Source organism: Cricetulus griseus, chromosome 3 (assembly GCF_003668045.3).
Source record: "Cricetulus griseus strain 17A/GY chromosome 3, alternate assembly CriGri-PICRH-1.0, whole genome shotgun sequence".
In the NCBI taxonomy this organism is placed as follows: domain Eukaryota; kingdom Metazoa; phylum Chordata; class Mammalia; order Rodentia; family Cricetidae; genus Cricetulus; species Cricetulus griseus.
In genome coordinates, this window is record NC_048596.1 from 78570128 (window position 1) to 78589066 (window position 18939).

At 42.6% G+C, this 18939-nt stretch overlaps 2 protein-coding genes across 2 annotated transcripts in view; one reads left to right on the forward strand and one right to left on the reverse strand.

Moving 5' to 3' along the window:
* The first annotated feature begins 3332 nt into the window (after positions 1–3332).
* On the forward strand, positions 3333–13365 carry Ndufab1 (NADH:ubiquinone oxidoreductase subunit AB1). Its single transcript, XM_027410259.2, has 5 exons — positions 3333–3537; positions 8924–9046; positions 11558–11645; positions 12519–12618; positions 13233–13365. The coding sequence occupies exons 1-4, from the start codon at positions 3370–3372 to the stop codon at positions 12608–12610; spliced, it is 471 nt and encodes a 156-aa protein (XP_027266060.1). The 5' UTR covers positions 3333–3369; the 3' UTR covers positions 12611–12618; positions 13233–13365.
* The window catches only part of Ubfd1 (ubiquitin family domain containing 1), a 33868-nt gene continuing 18494 nt past the window's right edge, over positions 3566–18939 (reverse strand). Inside the window, exon 7 of the mRNA XM_035442248.1 lies at positions 3566–3697. Coding sequence (XP_035298139.1) covers positions 3608–3697 — 90 coding nt within the window. The 3' untranslated portion in view covers positions 3566–3607. The remainder of the gene's footprint in view (positions 3698–18939) is intronic.

Here is an 18939-nt window from a genome sequence, read left to right on the forward strand (position 1 = left end):
TGGAAGGGACCTCTGGCTTTGATTTTAGGTTAGAAGCAAGCATGTATATGGACTCAGGAAAGAATCAGACAAACCATTAACAGTAGAGAAATGGATGAGGACACCTCAGTGTCAGAGTGCTTGCCTAGCACGCACAGGATGGTGAATTGAAAAGTACAAGGATAGAGAGAAGGTGGTGACAATAGTACAAATGAGTTGCAAGGAAAGAGGGTACATGGTGTGGTGGTGGGGTGTGTAGAAGGGCAGGTACTGGAGGTTCTTATTCACTCTGATGGGGGTGCTACTGAAAAGGCCCTTTTCTGTCATTTTGTTTTTTAAATATTTTGAGATGATTTTGCGACAAGCCTGGCCTTGAACTCCAGGTCTTCCTGTTTCATCTTGCCAAGTGCTGGGATGGCAGGTATGTACCTGCATGCCTGGCTTGTCTAGGATAACTGTCACTCACCTTCCCTACTTATAGATCCTTACCTGCTTCTCAGAGAGAAGGGAGACAGTGCTGTGTAAGTTAGCCCTCATCAGGAGAGCTTGTTCTCTCTCTCTCTCTCTCTCTCTCTCTCTCTCTCTCTCTCTCTCCCTCCTCCCTCCCTCCCTCCCTCCTCCCTCCCTCCCTCCTCCCTCCCTCTCTCTCTCTCTCTCTCTCTCTCTCTCCTCTCTCTCTCTGTGTGTGTGTGTGTGTGTGTGTGTGTGTGTGTCCTGGAACTCACTCTGCAGACCAGGCTGACCTCAAACCCACTGAGATTCGCCTGCCTCTGCCTCCCAAGTACTGGGATTAAAAGTATGCACCATTACTGCCCAGCAAGAGCTTGTCTTTTGAGGATAAATTGCTCTCACCACACAGGAAGCAGTTCTAGAGAAATGGTTTTGGGGCTTCAGTAAGGACGGGGCCTTCTTGGATTTGATCCTATGGTTTTAAGGGATTTGGAGAACCTCTCCCACATTTTTAAAAAAGATTTATTTATTATGTATACAGTGTCTGTCTACATGCATGCCTATATGACAGAAGAGGGCACCAGATCCAATTATTGATAGTTGTGAGCCACCATGTGGTTGCTGGGAAATGAACTCAGGACCTGTGGAAGAGCAGCCAGTGCTCTTAACCTCTGAGCCATCTCTCCAACACTGCTGTGTTTTTTAATAACAATTTTTATTGACTCCTTGGATATTTCATATCATGCACCCCAACCACTCATTTCTCAGTCCTTCCATATTAGCCCTCTACTCTTGTTGCCTCCCCCAAAAGTAATAAAAGGTAAATAAAAATTAGAAAAGAAAGAAAAAGGAAAACAAAACAAAAACATCTTGTTGACTCCTTTGGGCAACGACCTGATCCTCTATCAACTGCAGCATTCTGTGCATGTACCATTCTGCTCCTCCATCTCCATCACGTATTCATTTGTCATAGTGGCTCTGGAAGTTGCAGTATGTCACATAGTATACCCTTTTGCCCAAACAGCTTTACTTAAGAATGTTCATTGCAATGAGCTGTTAGATTAGTTCAAGGTCTCTAGTTTCTGCTGCAATGTCAATACTAGTTCCTCCCTAAAGACTCTCAGATGTCCTCCTACTGCTGAGCCACAGGATCCTGTAGCTCATGTGCGCCAGTACCTCCTAGATGGGGAAGATGTTGGGGTATGTTGGCCCACATTTAATCATATGCTTATCCTTATATACACTTCTGAGCATGCACAGATTAATTAATTTAAGAAGATACTAGGCACATTTTTAGGTCAGGGGGTATGTATTTATGAGACTGAAGGGAATGACCATGAATGTCTTTAGGCATGCTCAACTTACACCTGAAAGCCTTAGCTGAAAATAAAGGAATAGACACATTTTTGAGACAGGGTTTCTCTGTGTAGCTTTGGAGCCTGTCCTGGAACTCACTCTGTAGACCAGGCTGTCCTTGAACTCAGAGATCTGCCTGCCTCTGCCTCCTGAGTGCTGGGCTTAAAACCGTGCATCACCACTGCATGGTGGAAAGGACCCTTTCTTTAAAAGTGCATTTAATTTAGGTGTTTGTCCCTTGGGTGCTTGCCTTGCTTTGTGGCTAACTGGTGTGTGGACACCACAGTTGCCACTTGTCTATTTTGTTGGCTATATTACTTACAGACTGTCCAGTCTTACTTTTTGCTGTAATGCAGATTTAACCCAGAGTTGTACATTACTAAAATATAAATATAATAAAGTATGCATCATACTTCCACATTTATTAGTCTTCAGTTTACATATGCAAGCACATGGGCTTTTGGGAGGGGGTTGTTGTTGTTGGTGGTGGTGGTATGTGTGTGTGTGTGTGTGTGTGTGTGTGTGTGTGTGTGTGTTGGCTTATTTATTAAGGAACAGGACCTTGCTATGTAGTCTAGACTGCCATCATCTAATGATCCTCCTGCCTCACAGACTTGGCAACCACACCTGGCTACTAGTCTTAAATCCATTCTGTTTCACATTCATATTGTACCTAGTTGTCATTTCTTAATGCTATGGGGCAATCGTGGCATATTTTATTTTTTGAGACAGGATCTTTTTGTTTGGTTGGTTTTTTGATTGTTTTTTCGAGACAGAGTTTCTCTGTAGGTTTAGGAGACTGTCCTGGAACTCTCTTTGAAGACCAAAGAATCTGCCTGCCTCTGCCTCCCCAGTGCTGGGATTAAAGGCATGCACCACCACCGTCCGGCGAGACAGGATCTTACCATGTAGCCCTGACTGGCTTGAACTTGCAGCTAGACCAGGCTGGCCTCGAGTTCACAGAGATCCTATCTTCCTGCCTCCAGAGTGCTGGTATTAAAGACCTTTGCCACCACACCAGGATCACGGGCCAACACTTTTTTGTCCCCCTTTTATTTGTTTTATTAGAAACAAGCTTCTTTTACATGTCAATCCCAGTTCCCTCTCCCTCCCCGGCCAACACTCTTAAAACAATAGATTTAAGAACTTGGAGAAAATAAATAAGTCAGTTCCTTTTTTTTTTATTGTTGAGGTTTTTTTTCCCTCTTATTATTATTATTATTATTATTATTATTATTATTATTATTAATTCAATTTAGGGAACAGGCTTGTTTCACATGTAATTCCCCTCTCCCTCTCCCTCCCCTCACCCCCATTCCTTCTCCCCCACCTCCAACCTACCACCCACCCAAGTCAGTTCCTTTTTGTCAGTGGCAGTGTTTAGGGACAGACCGCATTTGTGCAGTTGGCACCACAGTAGCTCTTGCCCTTCAAAGGGAAGTGGGTGCAGCACCTCCAGGAGCCGCCAGGGACCGCCAGCGCCCGCGGAGCCCTCAAGCGCCGCTCTGTACGTCGCCAGCGTACATTGCTAACCCTAGCTACGGCGGGAGGCCGCGGCGCAGTGCATTCTGGGTTGGAGTAGCCATGGCTGCTCGTGTCCTTTCCGCCTGTGTCCGTCGCCTGCCTGTGGCGTTCGCGCCGCTGCTCCGGCTTCCCACGCTGGCCTTGGCCCGGCCGCTCAGCACCACTCTCTGCTCTGAGGGAACCCGGAGGAAGCTCGGGACTCTGCAGCCTGTCTTGGCGCTCACACAGGTGACTCGCGGTGACTTTGCCGGGGCTGCTCAGGGGTCAGGGCCCGCGTTGGGGGAGGGGCCCCAGCCAGCTACACAGCAGTTCCTGGGGTGTTTCGAGGTATGCAGCTAGCCCTGCTTCCCGACGGGTTTTGGTCGACCCCTGTCTCAGGCCGAGTGTCCTATGATTAGAGCACAGAACTTGAACCAGGTCTCGACGGAACAACAAAATTGGGCACCAGCTCTTACCCTTGCGGAGTGGCAGTGAAGTTTAGATGAGAGAGATGAGTAGATCACTTACTACGGTCCCAGTCAGTTATGATGATGGTATACTATGGTCACTTTCTCGGGAAGGTTAAAGACAGAGTGCACAAGGGGAAACCACTTGCCTACACAGTCCTCCAGGGTATTCACTACCTAGAGTTCTGTCGTAATTTTTCACTTGTGGCATCTTTTGTCTGAGCCTTCTGGAAATAGGGATAGGAAATACGTGTGTAGCTTGCATATTTGATAAAAACAATATGAGGATGAAACACTCGGGAGTCACTTTCAACCCTAGATGCCCACCAACAGAAGATTCTAGCCTTCTTCTTGCTCCTCTTCTGCCTTACTCCTCTGGGATCAGGCCCTGGCATGGCGTTTTAAGTTACTCATGCATCCAGGACTAGGAACTACTTACTCCAAGTTGAAAAGCCCTTTTCATACTCATGAACTTTCTACGGTAGTGGTTTCAGTCACACCTGCATGCCACAAGAAGAAATAAGAATCTACATCCAGCCGGGTAGTGGTGGCGCACACCTGTAGTCCCAGCACTCGGGAGGCAGAGGCAGGCGGATCTCTGTGAGTTCGAGGCCAGCCTGGTCTACATGAGCTAGTTCCAGGACAGCCTCCAAAGCCACAGAGAAACCCTGTCTTGAAAAATCTACATCCAGTGTTGAGACAGTGTAATGGATACACCGTGCATTGTCCCAAAAACTATACCAAAAGCTTGTCATTATAAAGTGTTAGAAGGGCCATAAAGTTCCTGTGTGTTTGGGTCTAGAGACTAATTTTAGATTAGGTTAAAATGTGATCTCCCTGTTCTTACAGCATTGCTTCTCAAACATAGGTGTGTACACAGATCATCAGGGTTGTAATAGAAGACTGATTTGGTAGGTCTGCCGAGTGTTTTCGTGGGCTTTCCAGATATGGTCCTGGGACCATGCTTAGAACAGGCTAGGTTTATACTGATGGTACAGAAACTGCTTTATGCTTACAGAATGGTTTTGAGGAAGTTCATTCATAGATGCAGAGACAGTTGTTTACAAGTTATTTTAGGCTTGTTAATGGAATATGGATGTTCTCTGCACAAATAAGGGGAAGCAAACAGTAAGTAAGCAAGGTTTGTCAAAGGAGTAAGAAATCTTTTCACTGAATCACCCAGCTTTAGTGATTGAAATAAGTTGGTTTGGAAGTTTTCTGGCTGGAGCCCTGAAGATGGAGAGAGGGAATAGAGTAAGGAAGAGATTTGTAGAGATGTGGGTTTGTTTCAAACAGCTGCGTTTAAAGTGTCTTGCTTCCTCAGATTTGAAGTGGGTAAGTGACAGAGGTGGCCTTCAAAAACAAAGAAGGGCAGAGGGGAGCAAGATGTATTCTGATAGAACTCTTCAGTCCCGGGCTAGTCAGGGTCACTGCAGACAGTGCCACCCTTGATGGTGGGAGATGACTTATGTCACACATGTGAGCCTGGGGGAAGAACAACCAGGGGAGGTACTTTCCTAACAGTAGAGATCTGGCAGGAGGAAGCAGTTTAGACCCTCCAAGAGGCCAACCAGGGGAACCTGGGGCAGGATACCTAGTTATCCTGTGTCAGTTTCTGTGTAAAAGGTATGTAAAGTGCTTAGAGAGTATCATAGTCTGATTTAGTGAAACAAATCAATCCTGGCCTGTAGCCTCAGCTCCTTGGTAGGCATCAACAGAAAGAACATGTTCAAGGCCTCTCGAGGCCGCAGAGTAAGTTTAAAGCTACTGAGACTAACTTAATTAAGCCCCATTTCAAAGAACAAGGCTGGTGATATAATGGTGGAGCCCCTGCCTAGCATGGATGAAATGGGGTCCCATTCCAGTACCAAAATAAGTAAGTAACAATTTTTGAAACTGAGCAAGGAAAAGAATGAACTGAATATATATTTTAGGCTACATCATAGCTGAAGGGGCCACACTGCCAGGTTATTGTAGCTCTGCTAGATAACCCTGCATTATATTGTGTAGATGCCAGGCAATGTCCAGTGCTTTTACATCAGCTTACTGGTGCCATGCCACAATCTCATGAATGAGGTACTGTTGTTTATCCATATTTAACAGCTAAAGAAACTGAGGCCTGTACAGGTTATATAACTTGATGGGGACAGCTAGGAAGAGCCAGTACCCCAATCCTAACAGCAGCAGTCTGGTTCCTAATCAGAGCTGGTTTCTGAGTCTCACCTCTCAGCTCACTACACCTTATTGCCTTGTACTGATCTCACTGCAGCCATCTTCTTTAGGTTGACATGCAGCCTCAAGACAGAGAACTCTTAGTTCAATCTCTTGGTACCTACCTGGCCCTGTAAAACTTGCCAGTGATGCCTGATGAGCTACTGACATCTAGTGACCACATGAGTAACTGTACATGCAGACTCTCCTAGCCACCATGGCCTGGTGACATGCTCAGCATTATTTTCCATCTCTTCTGTGTTAATTCCACTTCTTACCAGTCCTTCATGCTTTTTGTATGTTGTCTTTGTGACAGGGTCTCATATTATCTTAGGCTGGCCTTGGAACTCAGGTCGGTGAGAATGTGTTACTCTTCCTTAGCCTCCCAAGTACTAGGATTGCAAGCTTGAACCACCATGTCTTACTAAATCTGCTTGAATTTTTCTTTTTCCTTCCAAGACTGGACATTAAACTCGAGGCCTCACTCATACTAGGCAAGCTCTTAACCAATGAACTACAGCCCCAGTTCCTTAATAGTTTCCAATCGCTTTTCCATGCCTTTTTGATATGCACACAGGACCTGTGTTAGGTCCTCCTACCTCAGGAGTTCATTCTCATTTATTCTTATTATTAACGTATTTCTTCTCCCTCTTTTTTTATTTATTAATTTTTATTTTATATACATTGGTGCTTTGCCATGGGTGTCAGGTCCCCTGGAACTGGAATTACAGACAGTTGTGAGCTGCCATGTGGGTGCTGGGAATTGAACCCAGGTCCTCTGAAAGAGCAGTCAGTGCTCTTAACCACTGAGCCATCTCTCCAGCTCCCTTTCTCTTTATTCCTTTCTGCTTCATTTTATTTGTGATCACATTAAGTCATTGTGATAAGTAGGTCTGTTGGTGTGTCCCTATCAAAGGCCTCTGACACACAGTATAAAGGATTTAGACATAAATCCTGCAATTCTTAAAAAGTATTCAGAAGTCTCTGCAAATTAAGTTTATCTTAATAAGAGGTATATATTGGTTTAGTTTTATTTTGAAGTAGATTCTTCAGATACATACATGCATACAGTGCAGGTTTGCCTGGGACTATGGATGTCAGCGTCAAGCCCTCAAATGTTAGGGTTACAAGCATTTGACACCATAGCAGCTCTTAGGTCATTTTTCATGGGTGTTTTTCATAGACATACTAGGGACCTGAGTGTCAGCAAGCAAGCCCTATTCTTTCTCTCTCATACATTTATTTATTTAGTGTGTGAGTGCACGAGAAGGTCAGAGGATAACTTGAAGTAGCCGTGTTTTCTCTTTCCACCATGTGGATTCTGGGCATTAAACTTGGGTTATCAGACTTGATGGCAAGTGCCTTTAGCCTCCGATCCATATTGCTGTCTCCCCACCCCTTCTTTGGTGTTAAAGATTGAATCCAAGGTTTCATATATGCTAAGCAAATTGCTCTGCCATTAAGCTATATTATATCCCTGCCCCTCTTTATTTTGAAACAGGTTCTCACTAAGTTGCCCAACTTGGCATTGATCTTGACCCTTCTGCCCTACTTCCCAAGTACCTGGGATTAAAAGCCCAGCAACAAGCTCATTGTCTGTGGAAAAGCCTCAGCTACAAACTGAAAACTTAAAAACCAACATTTGAAGATAATCCTGTTTAGTTTATAGGGTCCATGACAAGCCAAACAAGTATATAGGTCCTGTTTTTTCTTGTGCTTGTTATGACTTCATCAGCACTAAACCCTTCGCCAGAAAGTCAGTGCTCCTCCATACTTGGTAATTGTGGTAAATGAAATCTTGAAGACAGAGTTTCTGTCCCACCTGGTCTGCAGCAGTTTAGGCCCAAATAAACACACAGAGGCTTATATTAATTATAAACTGTTTGGCCAATGGCTCAGGCTTCTATTGGCTAGCTTTCTCTTAATTGTTAACCCATCTCTATTAAACTATGTATTGCCACAAGGCTGTAGCTTACTTGTAATGCTCTGGCATGTTACTCCTTTGGCATCTGCCTCTAGACTCTTTCTCCACATTCCTCTTCCAAGCATTTTCCTAGTCTGGTAGTTCCGCCTATACCTCCTGCCTGGCTACATCCTGCCTGTCCATTGGCTGAAACAGTTTCATTCATTAACCAATAATTAAAACACATATTCACAGCATACAGAAGGACATCCTCCATCAAAACCTGATCAAGACTGCAGTACCCAACTGAGTATAAAGCAGGCTGACAACAGAAATACTTGATATTATAACAAGGCTCTGAATGGCTTACAGGGCATACCCACGTGGCAGGGAAATAGATGGGGCTATGAGGTTTAGGGTTGGTACCTGGCTTCATTTGTTCTAGCCAGAGTCTCGTTACTGCCAAAGCCTAATTAAACCCTTATGTTTAATGACAGCTGTTAGGGTGGGTTATTTTGACTCATATCTATGTGGCATTGCATTGAAGAGGCCATGATATGCTAAATTTGCCATGAGGGAACTTGGGTATTTCTGTGACCCTTTTATGTTAGTGACAGTTTTGCTGAATAAGATGATAACCAAAGCCAGAGGGAGCAGTCCTGTTTTGAGAACAAGTGACACCCATTTTAGAGCTGGTGAGTTGCCCTAGCTCTATGACTCAGTATATTGTAATGGCCACATTAGAGAATGAGAGGATGTGGAGTTCTGTAAAGATCAGGAAGCTTTGTGAAAGTACCTGTGGTGGCAGTGAGGTGGCTCAGCAGGTAAACACCTGTCACCAAACCTTACAACCTAACATTCAATCCCTAGGACCCAGCAAAAGAGAGAACTGACTCCCACAGCTTGTCCTCTGACCTCCACTCATGTGCTATGGTACATGTGGACCCTGCTCCCAAGAAACATTTGTGTGTTCGTTTTTAAAAGATACCTGTAGATATGTGCACTTACATAAAGACTTTAGGACTGAGTAGTCTCCTTCCCGCCTTTGTTCTAGGTGCCTGGAAGGGTCACACACTTGTGCCGCCAGTACAGTGATGCACCCCCTTTGACGTTAGAGGGAATCAAGGACAGAGTGCTGTATGTCTTGAAACTCTATGACAAGATAGACCCAGAAAAGGTAACTAACTGGTCTAGACTTAAAGATTTATTTATTTATTTATTTATTTATTTATTTATTTATTATGTATGCAGCCGTTTGCCTGCATGTATTCCTGCACACCAGGAGAGGGCACCAGATCTCATTATAGATGGTTGTAAACCATCATGTGGTTGCTGGGAATTGAACTCAAGACCTCTGGAAGAGCAGCCAGTACTCTTAACCTCTGAGCCATCTCTCCAGCCCCTGGTTTAGACTTTTTAAAAAATCTTTTCCTTTTAAATTTCATTAATTTCCCTTTTGTTTTGTTTTTGTGTGTGTATTTGTGTATGTACTTACGCACTTGTATATGCATGTCATGACCCTTATGAGGAAGTCACAGGACTATTTGCAGCAGCCAGTTCTCTTCTTCCACCATGCCTGACCCAGAGATTGAACTCAGGAGGTCATTAGGATTGGTGGCAAGCACCTTTACCTGCTGAGCCATCTCACCAGCCTATAAGTTTTATTTCTTTAGTGTGTTTAATCATAATATAAAATTCAAAGGGTCCAAACAAATAACTCAATTAAAAGTCTCTCCAGCAGGGCTGGAGAGATGGCTCAGCGATTAAGAGCATTAGCTGCTTTTTCAGAGGATCTACGTTCAATTCCCAAAACCCACATGGTAGCTCACAATTGTCTGTAACTTCAGTTCCACGATACCCGACACCCTCATACAGATTCATGCAGGCAACTACACCAATGCACAAAAGAATAAAATTTAAAAAAAAAAAAAACTCTCCCCAGTCTCCAGCCAATCATTATCCTACTAGATTAGCATTGTCCTTGTATAGATATAGCTTCTTTTGTATCTTTCTGGAGAGAAATAATAGATGTGTCAGGCAGTATAGACACATGTATAACATTCGTATTTGTTGTAGTTACTTTTCTATTGCTGTGATAAAATACGAAGGAAGGATATATTTAAAGTATAGATCCATCATGGCAGAGAGCATGGAAGCAGGCAAGCATGGCACTGGAGAAGTAACTGAGAGCTTACATCTTGAATCACAAACAGAAAGCAGAGAGTACACCAGGAATGGAAGAGGCTTTCAATGCCTCGAAGCCTGCCCCTTGGACTCACCTCCTCCAAAAAGACTGCATGTCCTAATCTTTCCCAACTAGCACCAAATATTAACACACCCAAGACTTATTGGGGACTTATTCAAACCACTACAGTGTTTATGTATATCTCCCTTTCTTCTGAAAGCACAAGTGCTCTGGGAATGTAGTTCAGGGGGAAACACATCTGTCATGCCAGGGCCTCATCACAATCCTCAATACAAGAAAAGCCTGCAAAAAAAAAAACACAGGTGGTCCATATACCAGAACAGCTTCTGCCTCTTTTTGTTTGTTTGTTTGTTGTTTGTTTGTTTTAAAAGATGGAGTCTCACTATGTAGTCCAGGCTGGCCCAAAACTCACACTTTGACTCCTGAATGCGGGGATTATAGAGGTAATATGACATGAGGCTTGCATCTTTCTTTTTTATCTTAACTCTTGGAATTTTTTCATGTTGGTTTATAAACAGTTTTTCTCTTTAGTAATGGAATCTGTTGTGTAGTTTAACATAGTTTATTAAAAAAGGACGTGTGGGTATGTCTCTGTCTGCTTGTATGTGTTCTGAGGACAGAAGAGGTCACTGGATGTCCTCTATCATTCTCCCATCTATTTTGAGACAAGGTATTTCTGAACCTAGAGGTCCTTTCTCATCTAGGCTGGAAACCAGCAAGTCCAGTGATCCTCCTGTGTCTGCCCACTCTGGAGCTGGTACAGGCATGTACTAGACACACAGCTTGTTACATGGGTGCTGGATCTGAAATCTGGTCCTCAGGATTGAATAGGGAATGCTTTTCACTGCTGGGCCATCTCTTCAGGCCCTTAACATGGATTTTTAAAGACTATTTCCTGGTAATCTTGAAGTGAATACAGTATTTTATCATCTGACAGGTACCTATAATTTATAATAATCTTAGGAATTTTGGTTGTTGAATGTATATGTTGCTGGGATGTAACTGCGGGCCTCATGCATAGTAGACAAATGTTCTATAATGAGCTACAACCCTATAATAGCCATTTTTGGGGGGAGGGTTTAAGGGTAGGTGCACATTGTATAGTGTTGACTGTACTATGTAAACCAGGCTGACCTCAAACTCAGCCTACAATTAGGCTTGGGGGAGAAGGGGTTTTATTTATTAATAAAATAGCAAGAAAACAAATTCTCTCAGATATCCTTTAGTGATCAAAGATCCTAATAAAATATGTAGCATGAAATCCTTTATCTAAATTTGTTTCTAAAGTTAACTACCTTAAAATGAAATTGAACAAGCTAACAAAATATACTGTGTCCATGCCAGTATATGTTAAATACACCATGTTATTTAAAGCCTTGATGTTTTTTTGAAAATCTTCTATATGATGATGTAGTTCCACTGTTGTCTTGGGAAACAAACACTTTCATGAATTAAATTTTATTTGGTATTTCTTTCTTGCAGCTCTCAGTAAATTCTCATTTTATGAAGGACCTGGGCTTAGACAGTTTGGACCAAGTGGAGATTATTATGGCCATGGAAGACGAATTTGGTAACATATATACCTTAGCTTTGGATCTGCTTGTTATGAGTCTTCACTGTTTTCAAGAAAAGATCTCAAGCTGGGCGTTAGTGGGGCACACCTTTAATCCCAGCACTCAGGAGGCAGAGACAGGTGGATCTCTGTGAGTTCGAGGCCAGCCTGGTCTAAGAGCGGGTGCCAGGATAGGCTCCAAAGCTACACAGAGAAACCCTGTCTCGAAAAAAACAACAACAAAAAAAGTTCTAGGGCAGTGGTTTTCAACCTTCCCAATGTGATCCTTTAATACATTTCTTCATGTTGTGACCTCCAACCATAAAATTATTTCGTTGCTACTTCATGACTCTAATTTTGCTACTGTTGTTGATCATAGTATAAATATCTGATATGCAAGATGTCTGATGTGACCCCAAAGGGGACCCACAGGTTAAGAACCACTATTCTAGGGGACTTTGATTAACTGGATTAATTCTTGGGGAATTACATAATAGCAATAGTTGTACAACCTTGTAACCATGCTACAAACTACTGAGTTTTGTACTTAAAGGAGAAATTTTCTATTATTTCTAAAAAAAAAAAAAAAAAAAAAAAAAAAAACTTAAGCCCAACATGATATATTTTCTAAAACCTGCCCAGCTTAAAAGCGAAATGGGATTTAAGATTGCTGGAGATGTTTAACACAGCTGTAGGTATTATGAAAGTACCAAATGTAAGTCAAGCCTGGTGGCACAGACTTGTAATCACAGCTACTTGAAATTTCAAGGTCAGCCTGAGTAACTCAGTGAGGCTCTGACCTAAAATTAAAAGGGGGAAGTGGAGTCATATGCTTTCAGTTCTAAAGGGTTTGCTTTTTCCATATTCAGTTACTTTTTTTTTTCATTTTAGGGTTTGAAATTCCTGATATAGATGCAGAGAAGTTAATGTGTCCACAAGAAATTGTAGACTACATTGCAGATAAGAAGGATGTATATGAATAAAGTATCAGGTAAATAATCTGACATAAACTACCTTCTCTCATAGGACTAATCGGTCTGTAGTTCAATACAAGAAGACTCAGAGAACAAAAGTTGGCAGTGTTTGACATAGACTGTTAGAGAACACAGGCCATTTCGGGTTATCTGACATCCAAAGCCCTGACCCTTGCAGTGGTCTTTATCTTCAAGAGAGGCTTGACAGCATCATTCCTGGACAGGGCTCAGCCCTCTTCTTAAAAGCAGTTTTACACAGCCTCACCTGCTCCAAGAAGCAGATATGGCCCAGGGTTACTCCCAAGTAAGAGGTCGGGCTTCAGAGACAAAACTGGCTGTAATGCCCCTTATTGATGGCATGCAGTTAGCCTGGTGGTCTTGAACAAGCTGCTGAGCTATAAATTTGACCCCGTGTAAAGTGGCAATGATGATTGACACTATCAGGGCTTTGTGAAGGTCAGATTGGGTCCTAGATGGGCACTGGCCTGCTATTAAGCCTTAGTTGACAGTCACTATTGTTCTGTTTTAGTGCTTAGAGTATTTAGTTTCAATGCACGGGCACCTTAAAGGTAGCACGTAGAGTCAGTGACTACACACCAAAAAGAAACCCAACTTATCTTGTCATTGCCAGAGCCTTCTTCCTCACCGGGAGGATTCCAAGAACACCTGATGGCATCATGGCTGACTGACAGCGGTTCTGTTGGACTTGTATTTAAATTGTCTGAGTGTTTTACCCTTTAAAAATAAATCTATTATAAAACTAACATCTTTCTCAATCTTCAATTTTCTTTTCTGAGACAATCTCATTCTGGCCTGAACTCATTAGCATAGGCTAACCTCATAACAATCCTCCTGCCTCAGCCTCTTAAATGCTAAAATTATAGGTTTGAACACACTGCTCCATCTAATTTTTAGTTTTTACTGATGTTGTGTAATACTTTTAAAGATGCCATTGATACATACCAAAATATAAGTCTAGGGCACGGTGATGGGCAGCTGGGGTGAATAATAATAATAGTGATGGACTTTGTATAAAAATGTCACAGTAAAACTCATTATTTTGTATGCTGACCAAAAAATAAAAATGAAAACTGTAATACCTACCCAGGCATGGTGGTACACTTCCATAACTCTAGCATGTAAGAGTCAGCCTTGTGTTTAAAAAAAAAAAAGTTCTGCAGTATACCTAAAGCAAGTTTCCCTTCCCCACCTCTTCAGTACATGTACTCAACGGTGAAAGAACACTTGCTTCACTTGTTTTTCCCTCCTTACTAATGAATAAGATGTGATAAGCTGACAGCATGTGGGACTAAACACTGCTCTTCAGTCACACATCTGTTATCAGTTCTGCCCTGACCTCATGAGACATGGTCTCTATGCAGCCCAGGCTGGCCTCAGACCCATAGTCCTACCTCAGTCTTCTGAGATAGCTATATGCCTCCACAGCAGCTACCCTTTTATTCATATCACTGGTTCTTGGGGTTGATGTAGGTAACATATACACAGCTTACCTACTGAGGTTGAGAGTCATGCCATAATTGCTTTTTTTTTTTTACTGCAGTTTATTGTTTGTAGAAGGGAATGGAAGCAAGAGCTTGAAGAAGGTAGTATCAGCAAGGCAAGGGACTGAGGTTGAGCGGTCCTCGGCCAGCAGAGAAGCTTCTGGGTGGGATGAGGTGGTGAAAGGGGAGGAACCAACTCTACATCTGAGCCTACCCTCAATACCTGCTTCTTTCTGAAGTGCCCAGTCTCTTTCTCTCCCTAGCATTATTCTAGATATGTTGATCACAGTACTCTTTTTAGTAATAGAAACCATTTATTGTTAGTATGTTTTGGGGGTTTCCTCCCAGTAGTGTTCAAGGGTTCGAGTTAGACAGGTGCTCTGCCACTATGCTACATCCTCAGCTACCCTCACCCCTTTATTTTTTTGAAATTACAATATAATTCTAGCATTTCTTGTTTTCCTCCCTTCAAGCCTTCCCATATACCCCTCCCTACTATCCTTCAAACTCATGGTCTTTTCTTTGTGTGTTTGTGTGTGTGTGTAAATATATATTCCTAAATATAACCTGCTTAGTCCATGATGTTACTTGTATGTATGTTTTCAGGGTTGACAATTCAACACTGAACAAGCAATTAGTGTGCTCTTTTCTGGGGAAGACCACTTCAACTACTTGCAGCTTTCTCGATTGCCTATAGTTCTTCCTGTAGGCCTGAGGTCTTGTAGGCTTTTCCCTGTTCACTTTGGCATGTCCACTGTGTCATCTTTGTTCAGCTCATGTTTGAGCAGTCATGTTGGTAAGACTTTATGGGTCAACATTTTAAGAAAATACGTGTTAAACAAATAAACAGAAAAAAAAAAAAAAACAAAAACCCTGCCATTGTGGAGCATTAGGAAACCCAGTTTTTACAGATGCCTTTATTCCATGGAGAGCTTGAGTACTTACTACACACTGACAACTAACAGTGAACCACATAGGCTCCATGTGACTGCTCTGATTAGAACTTACTCTAGGATATTTTGGTAATATTCTTCCAAGTTGTTCTGGCTACTGCATCTGCATTGTTTTTGCCAAAGATCACAAAGTTTAGCAGCACTTCGCCATAAGGGCAACTTCTCACTGACATCTCACCACACACCTGGCCTAGTCACATCGCTTGGGATGTAGCTAAAAGTCACTGACTCACACATTTAGGATCTTTTTGCTTACCTTTCTGCTCTAAAAACTCAACAGAATGGTTTCAGTAAGGATTCTGTGTTCTGACAGATAAGCAGCAAACTGACCACACACAGCATTCCAAATTGCGTAAAAATCAGAGAACAGAAACCATGAAGTTTGTACATGTTCATGGCACATATGCAGTTTGGTGTGCATCTTCATGTGTGTGTTGTGTCAAAGACCAAGGTTGATGATAGGTGTCTTCCTGCCTTACATAATGAGGCTTGCTGTTTCAGCTCATCATCTAGCTGGCAAGCTTGCTTGGGCGATTTCCTGTCTTTTGTGTCCTGGTGACTCATGAGCCCTTGTGGCTGGGGATGAAGTTTAGTGTTAGAACACTTGCCCAGAATACACAAGACTCTGCTGGGTTCTATGCCCAGCACTGCAAAAACAAGACCTGGAACCTGCACTTGTCTCCAGCCATTGTCTCCCAGAACCTCTAGTTCAGCCACATCATCCTCACTGTATCCCTCAGACAGTCCCAACAGTGAGCCAGCCCACCAGGAGGTTCAGGGAGACCTTTAAAGCTAGTATGGCAGTATCTCCAATAACAGAAGCTAACCTGTGCTGATGAACCAACAAAATGTCACCCTCCAGGTGTTCTTGTTAAAATCCTGTAAGTAAACTGGGGATGAATGAGGGAGTCTAGAAGGTGGCACTGTCTGTCAATGAGCTAACTGTCATGCGAAAAAGCAATGCATGACTGTTGTAAATCAAAGACCAGAGAGATGCTAACTTTGGGAAACATGGAGCTGCAAGAAGATATTCGGGGATAACTAGACTGTATGTATGTGATGTTAGATCTCATAGTTCCAACAGTTAGAATAACCGTATTGCCTGGAAATACAAAATATTTAGGAATGAAGCATGTCAGCTGGCTTTGAAATGATTCAGGAAAAACAAAAATCAAAATGCTAACTAGCTAGGGTGAGAGCCCTTGTTGGCAGTACTATTCTTTCAACTGTCAAATTTGTCAAAAGTTGGAAGAATGTTTTAATATAAATTCGAAAAGGATTATACTGAGGACTTGTAATTGGATGTCCAGGCTAGTGTAAAACAAACTGTCTCAAAAGTTAACAAATGCTGGATGTGGTTGGCTGAATAGAAACAAATCTGTAGGATATGGGAAAGGTATTAAGTGAAAATAAACACTCATGCCTGTAATTCCAGCAATTGGAAGGAGGAGGAGAAAGGACTGGGAGTTCAAATTACCCTTGGCTATATAGTATCCTGTCTCAAAACAACAAAGTGAAGATAAACAGCATGGTCCCACTTCTCTAAATCATACCACAATGAAAAAAATAAAAGGTACCAAAGTGTGAATAATGGTCATTACCAAGACACATTAGAGATGTGTGGGTTAACAATAAGTTTCTAAGTGTTACTAATAAATGAAGAACGAAAGTAATATCAAAGGTGTGAAAGTTGACAGTAAGTAGTCCAGCCAAAAGCTCAGGAGCTGAAAGGCTTTTTAGGCTGTGTAGCAGCCATAAAGGAAAGGCAGCACACAAAACATCAGGAGTTGATAAGTGAATGCAAATCCATGTTATTGCTCCATGTGGCACATCTCAGCTACCCAAAAAGTTCAGAGCCAACCAGTGCCACATGAGATTGTCTCAAAAATAAAATACAGTAATAAAAATAGGTGAGATATTAGCCTCTGGTTTACAAAGCCTGTAGTGTATGGACTACTACTAAATGATCACCTGCAGTTAAATAAGTGGCTTGGGTTGCGTGCATTGGTGGTGCATACCTGGTCTACAGGGCGAGTTCCAGGACAGGCTCCAAAACAATACAGAGAAACCCTGTCTCAAAAAAAAAAAAAAAAAGGAAGTGGCCAGAGTCAGTCCACCAAAGGACCTTAATAGTCTAAGGACTTGTTGGCCACTATGGGATTTTCTGCAGGGTAGAGACACCAGGGTGTACTGAAGACGATGAACCTGATGGTTACTGCTAGAGCTCATAAGAAAAAAAAATATCTGGAGACTGGCATAAAGTAATGGATGAGAAGGTTCTGAAGAACTTGATTTCAGCTGTTCACACAGGTGAGCTGATATTGAAACCAGAAATAAAATGAGGGTCAGATTTTAAGAGGTGTCATAATTTCCATTTGCGACATGGTGAATTTGAGGGGGGTGTGGGATATGCCAGCAGGCAACAGATAAAAACAAAATGAGCAAAAGCATAAGAAAAATGCCATGCTGGAGCCAGGACTCACAATCTAGGGCCTGTGAGGTGCCTCCTCACTTTGCCAAGTGAGTTATGGCTGAATTTGTGTTCCTGGAATGTGTCCTCATATGCTGAAGTTTGTATGAATTCTGTTCCTTCAGCAATAGAGCAGCTGGGGTTGAGTAGACAGGGAAACAGATACACACCTATCACTTGAAATTTCCTTATCAAGTGCAGCATATATAACTTTGAATTTTTAAAATGATAATAAAGCCAAATAAGCTGGGCGTTGGTGGCACATGCCTTTAATCCCAACATTCGGGAGGCAGAGGCAGGCAGATCTCTGAGTTTGAGGCCAGCCTGGTCTACAGAGAGAGTTCCAGGACAGGCTCCAAAACAATACAGAGAAAACCTGTCTCAATAAAACAAGAAATAAAATAATAAAATAAAAATAAAGCCAAATAAGCAAACTTCTCAAGGTCAAAGTTTAAGCAAGCAATTCCCAACATGTATCAGTGAAATCAGGGAGGGGACAATCAAGCAAAATAGACAAGAACCACTTTCCTTAAGTCCTAAATAGTCAGGTGAATGAATGCAGACTTCACATTGGGTAAATCTGAGTTCTGATTCAGCTGGTTACAGACAGGCACATGACTGTTCTCTGGACCTAAGTCCTTTAATGGCTGAATGATGGTACCAGGAGAGATGTGACAGATCAATGAGAGTTCTGACATGACAGAACTTCAATGCAATGTTTAGACTAAGTAAGTCCTGTGAGAACCCTCAGAGGCTCCCCTCCTTGGCTGCCATTTTTCCCTTGAAAGCTGGAGCCCTAGAGAAGGTGTATTCAAGCAGCATTTGTCACATAGCAAGAGGCCAAAACCCTGTGAGATGGCCTGGCAAAGTGCTATTATCTCTATATGGAAAGTAACTGCTGAACAGAGTCTCACAATGAAAGGGGCATCTTAGAAACTGAAGTGATAGGGGCTGGAGAGATGGCTCAGAGGTTAAGAGCACTGACTACTCTTCCAGAGGTCCTGAGTTCGATTCCCAGCAACAACATGGTGGCCCACAACCATCCGTTATGAGATCTGGTGCCCTCTCCTGGTGTGCAGATATACATGGAAGCAAAATGTTGTATACATAATAAAATGTTAAAAAAAAAAAAAAGAGTACCACAGAATAATGCGTCAACTGGTACTCTGGCCAGAACTCTGGGGACAAAACACCCTCCTGTGGGGTTGCTAGAAAACAGATTCCAGCTCCACAGAGAAGCACAAACCAGGCATTACATAGTCAGATGCCTGACAATCTTATTGGTGTATTTGCGTTGGACTGGGTCTGACACTGGGGGTTTCTGTTTTATTAGTGAAAGAGCCCCGGTCCTTTGCCTAACTCATGAGCAGAGTTTGACATCAGGCCAGGCAGGCAGATACGAGTTTGAAGCCA

What these genes read in the sequence shown, in the direction of transcription:
- Ndufab1 (XM_027410259.2), top strand. Translation starts at nt 3,370, where the DNA reads ATGGCTGCTCGTGTCCTTTCCGCCTGTGTCCGTCGCCTGCCTGTGGCG. An exon ending in ACAAGATAGACCCAGAAAAG is followed by an intron (nt 9,047 to 11,557) that starts GTAACTAACTGG and finishes TCTTTCTTGCAG; the next exon opens with CTCTCAGTAAATTCTCATTT. An exon ending in GGCCATGGAAGACGAATTTG is followed by an intron (nt 11,646 to 12,518) that starts GTAACATATATA and finishes TTTTCATTTTAG; the next exon opens with GGTTTGAAATTCCTGATATA.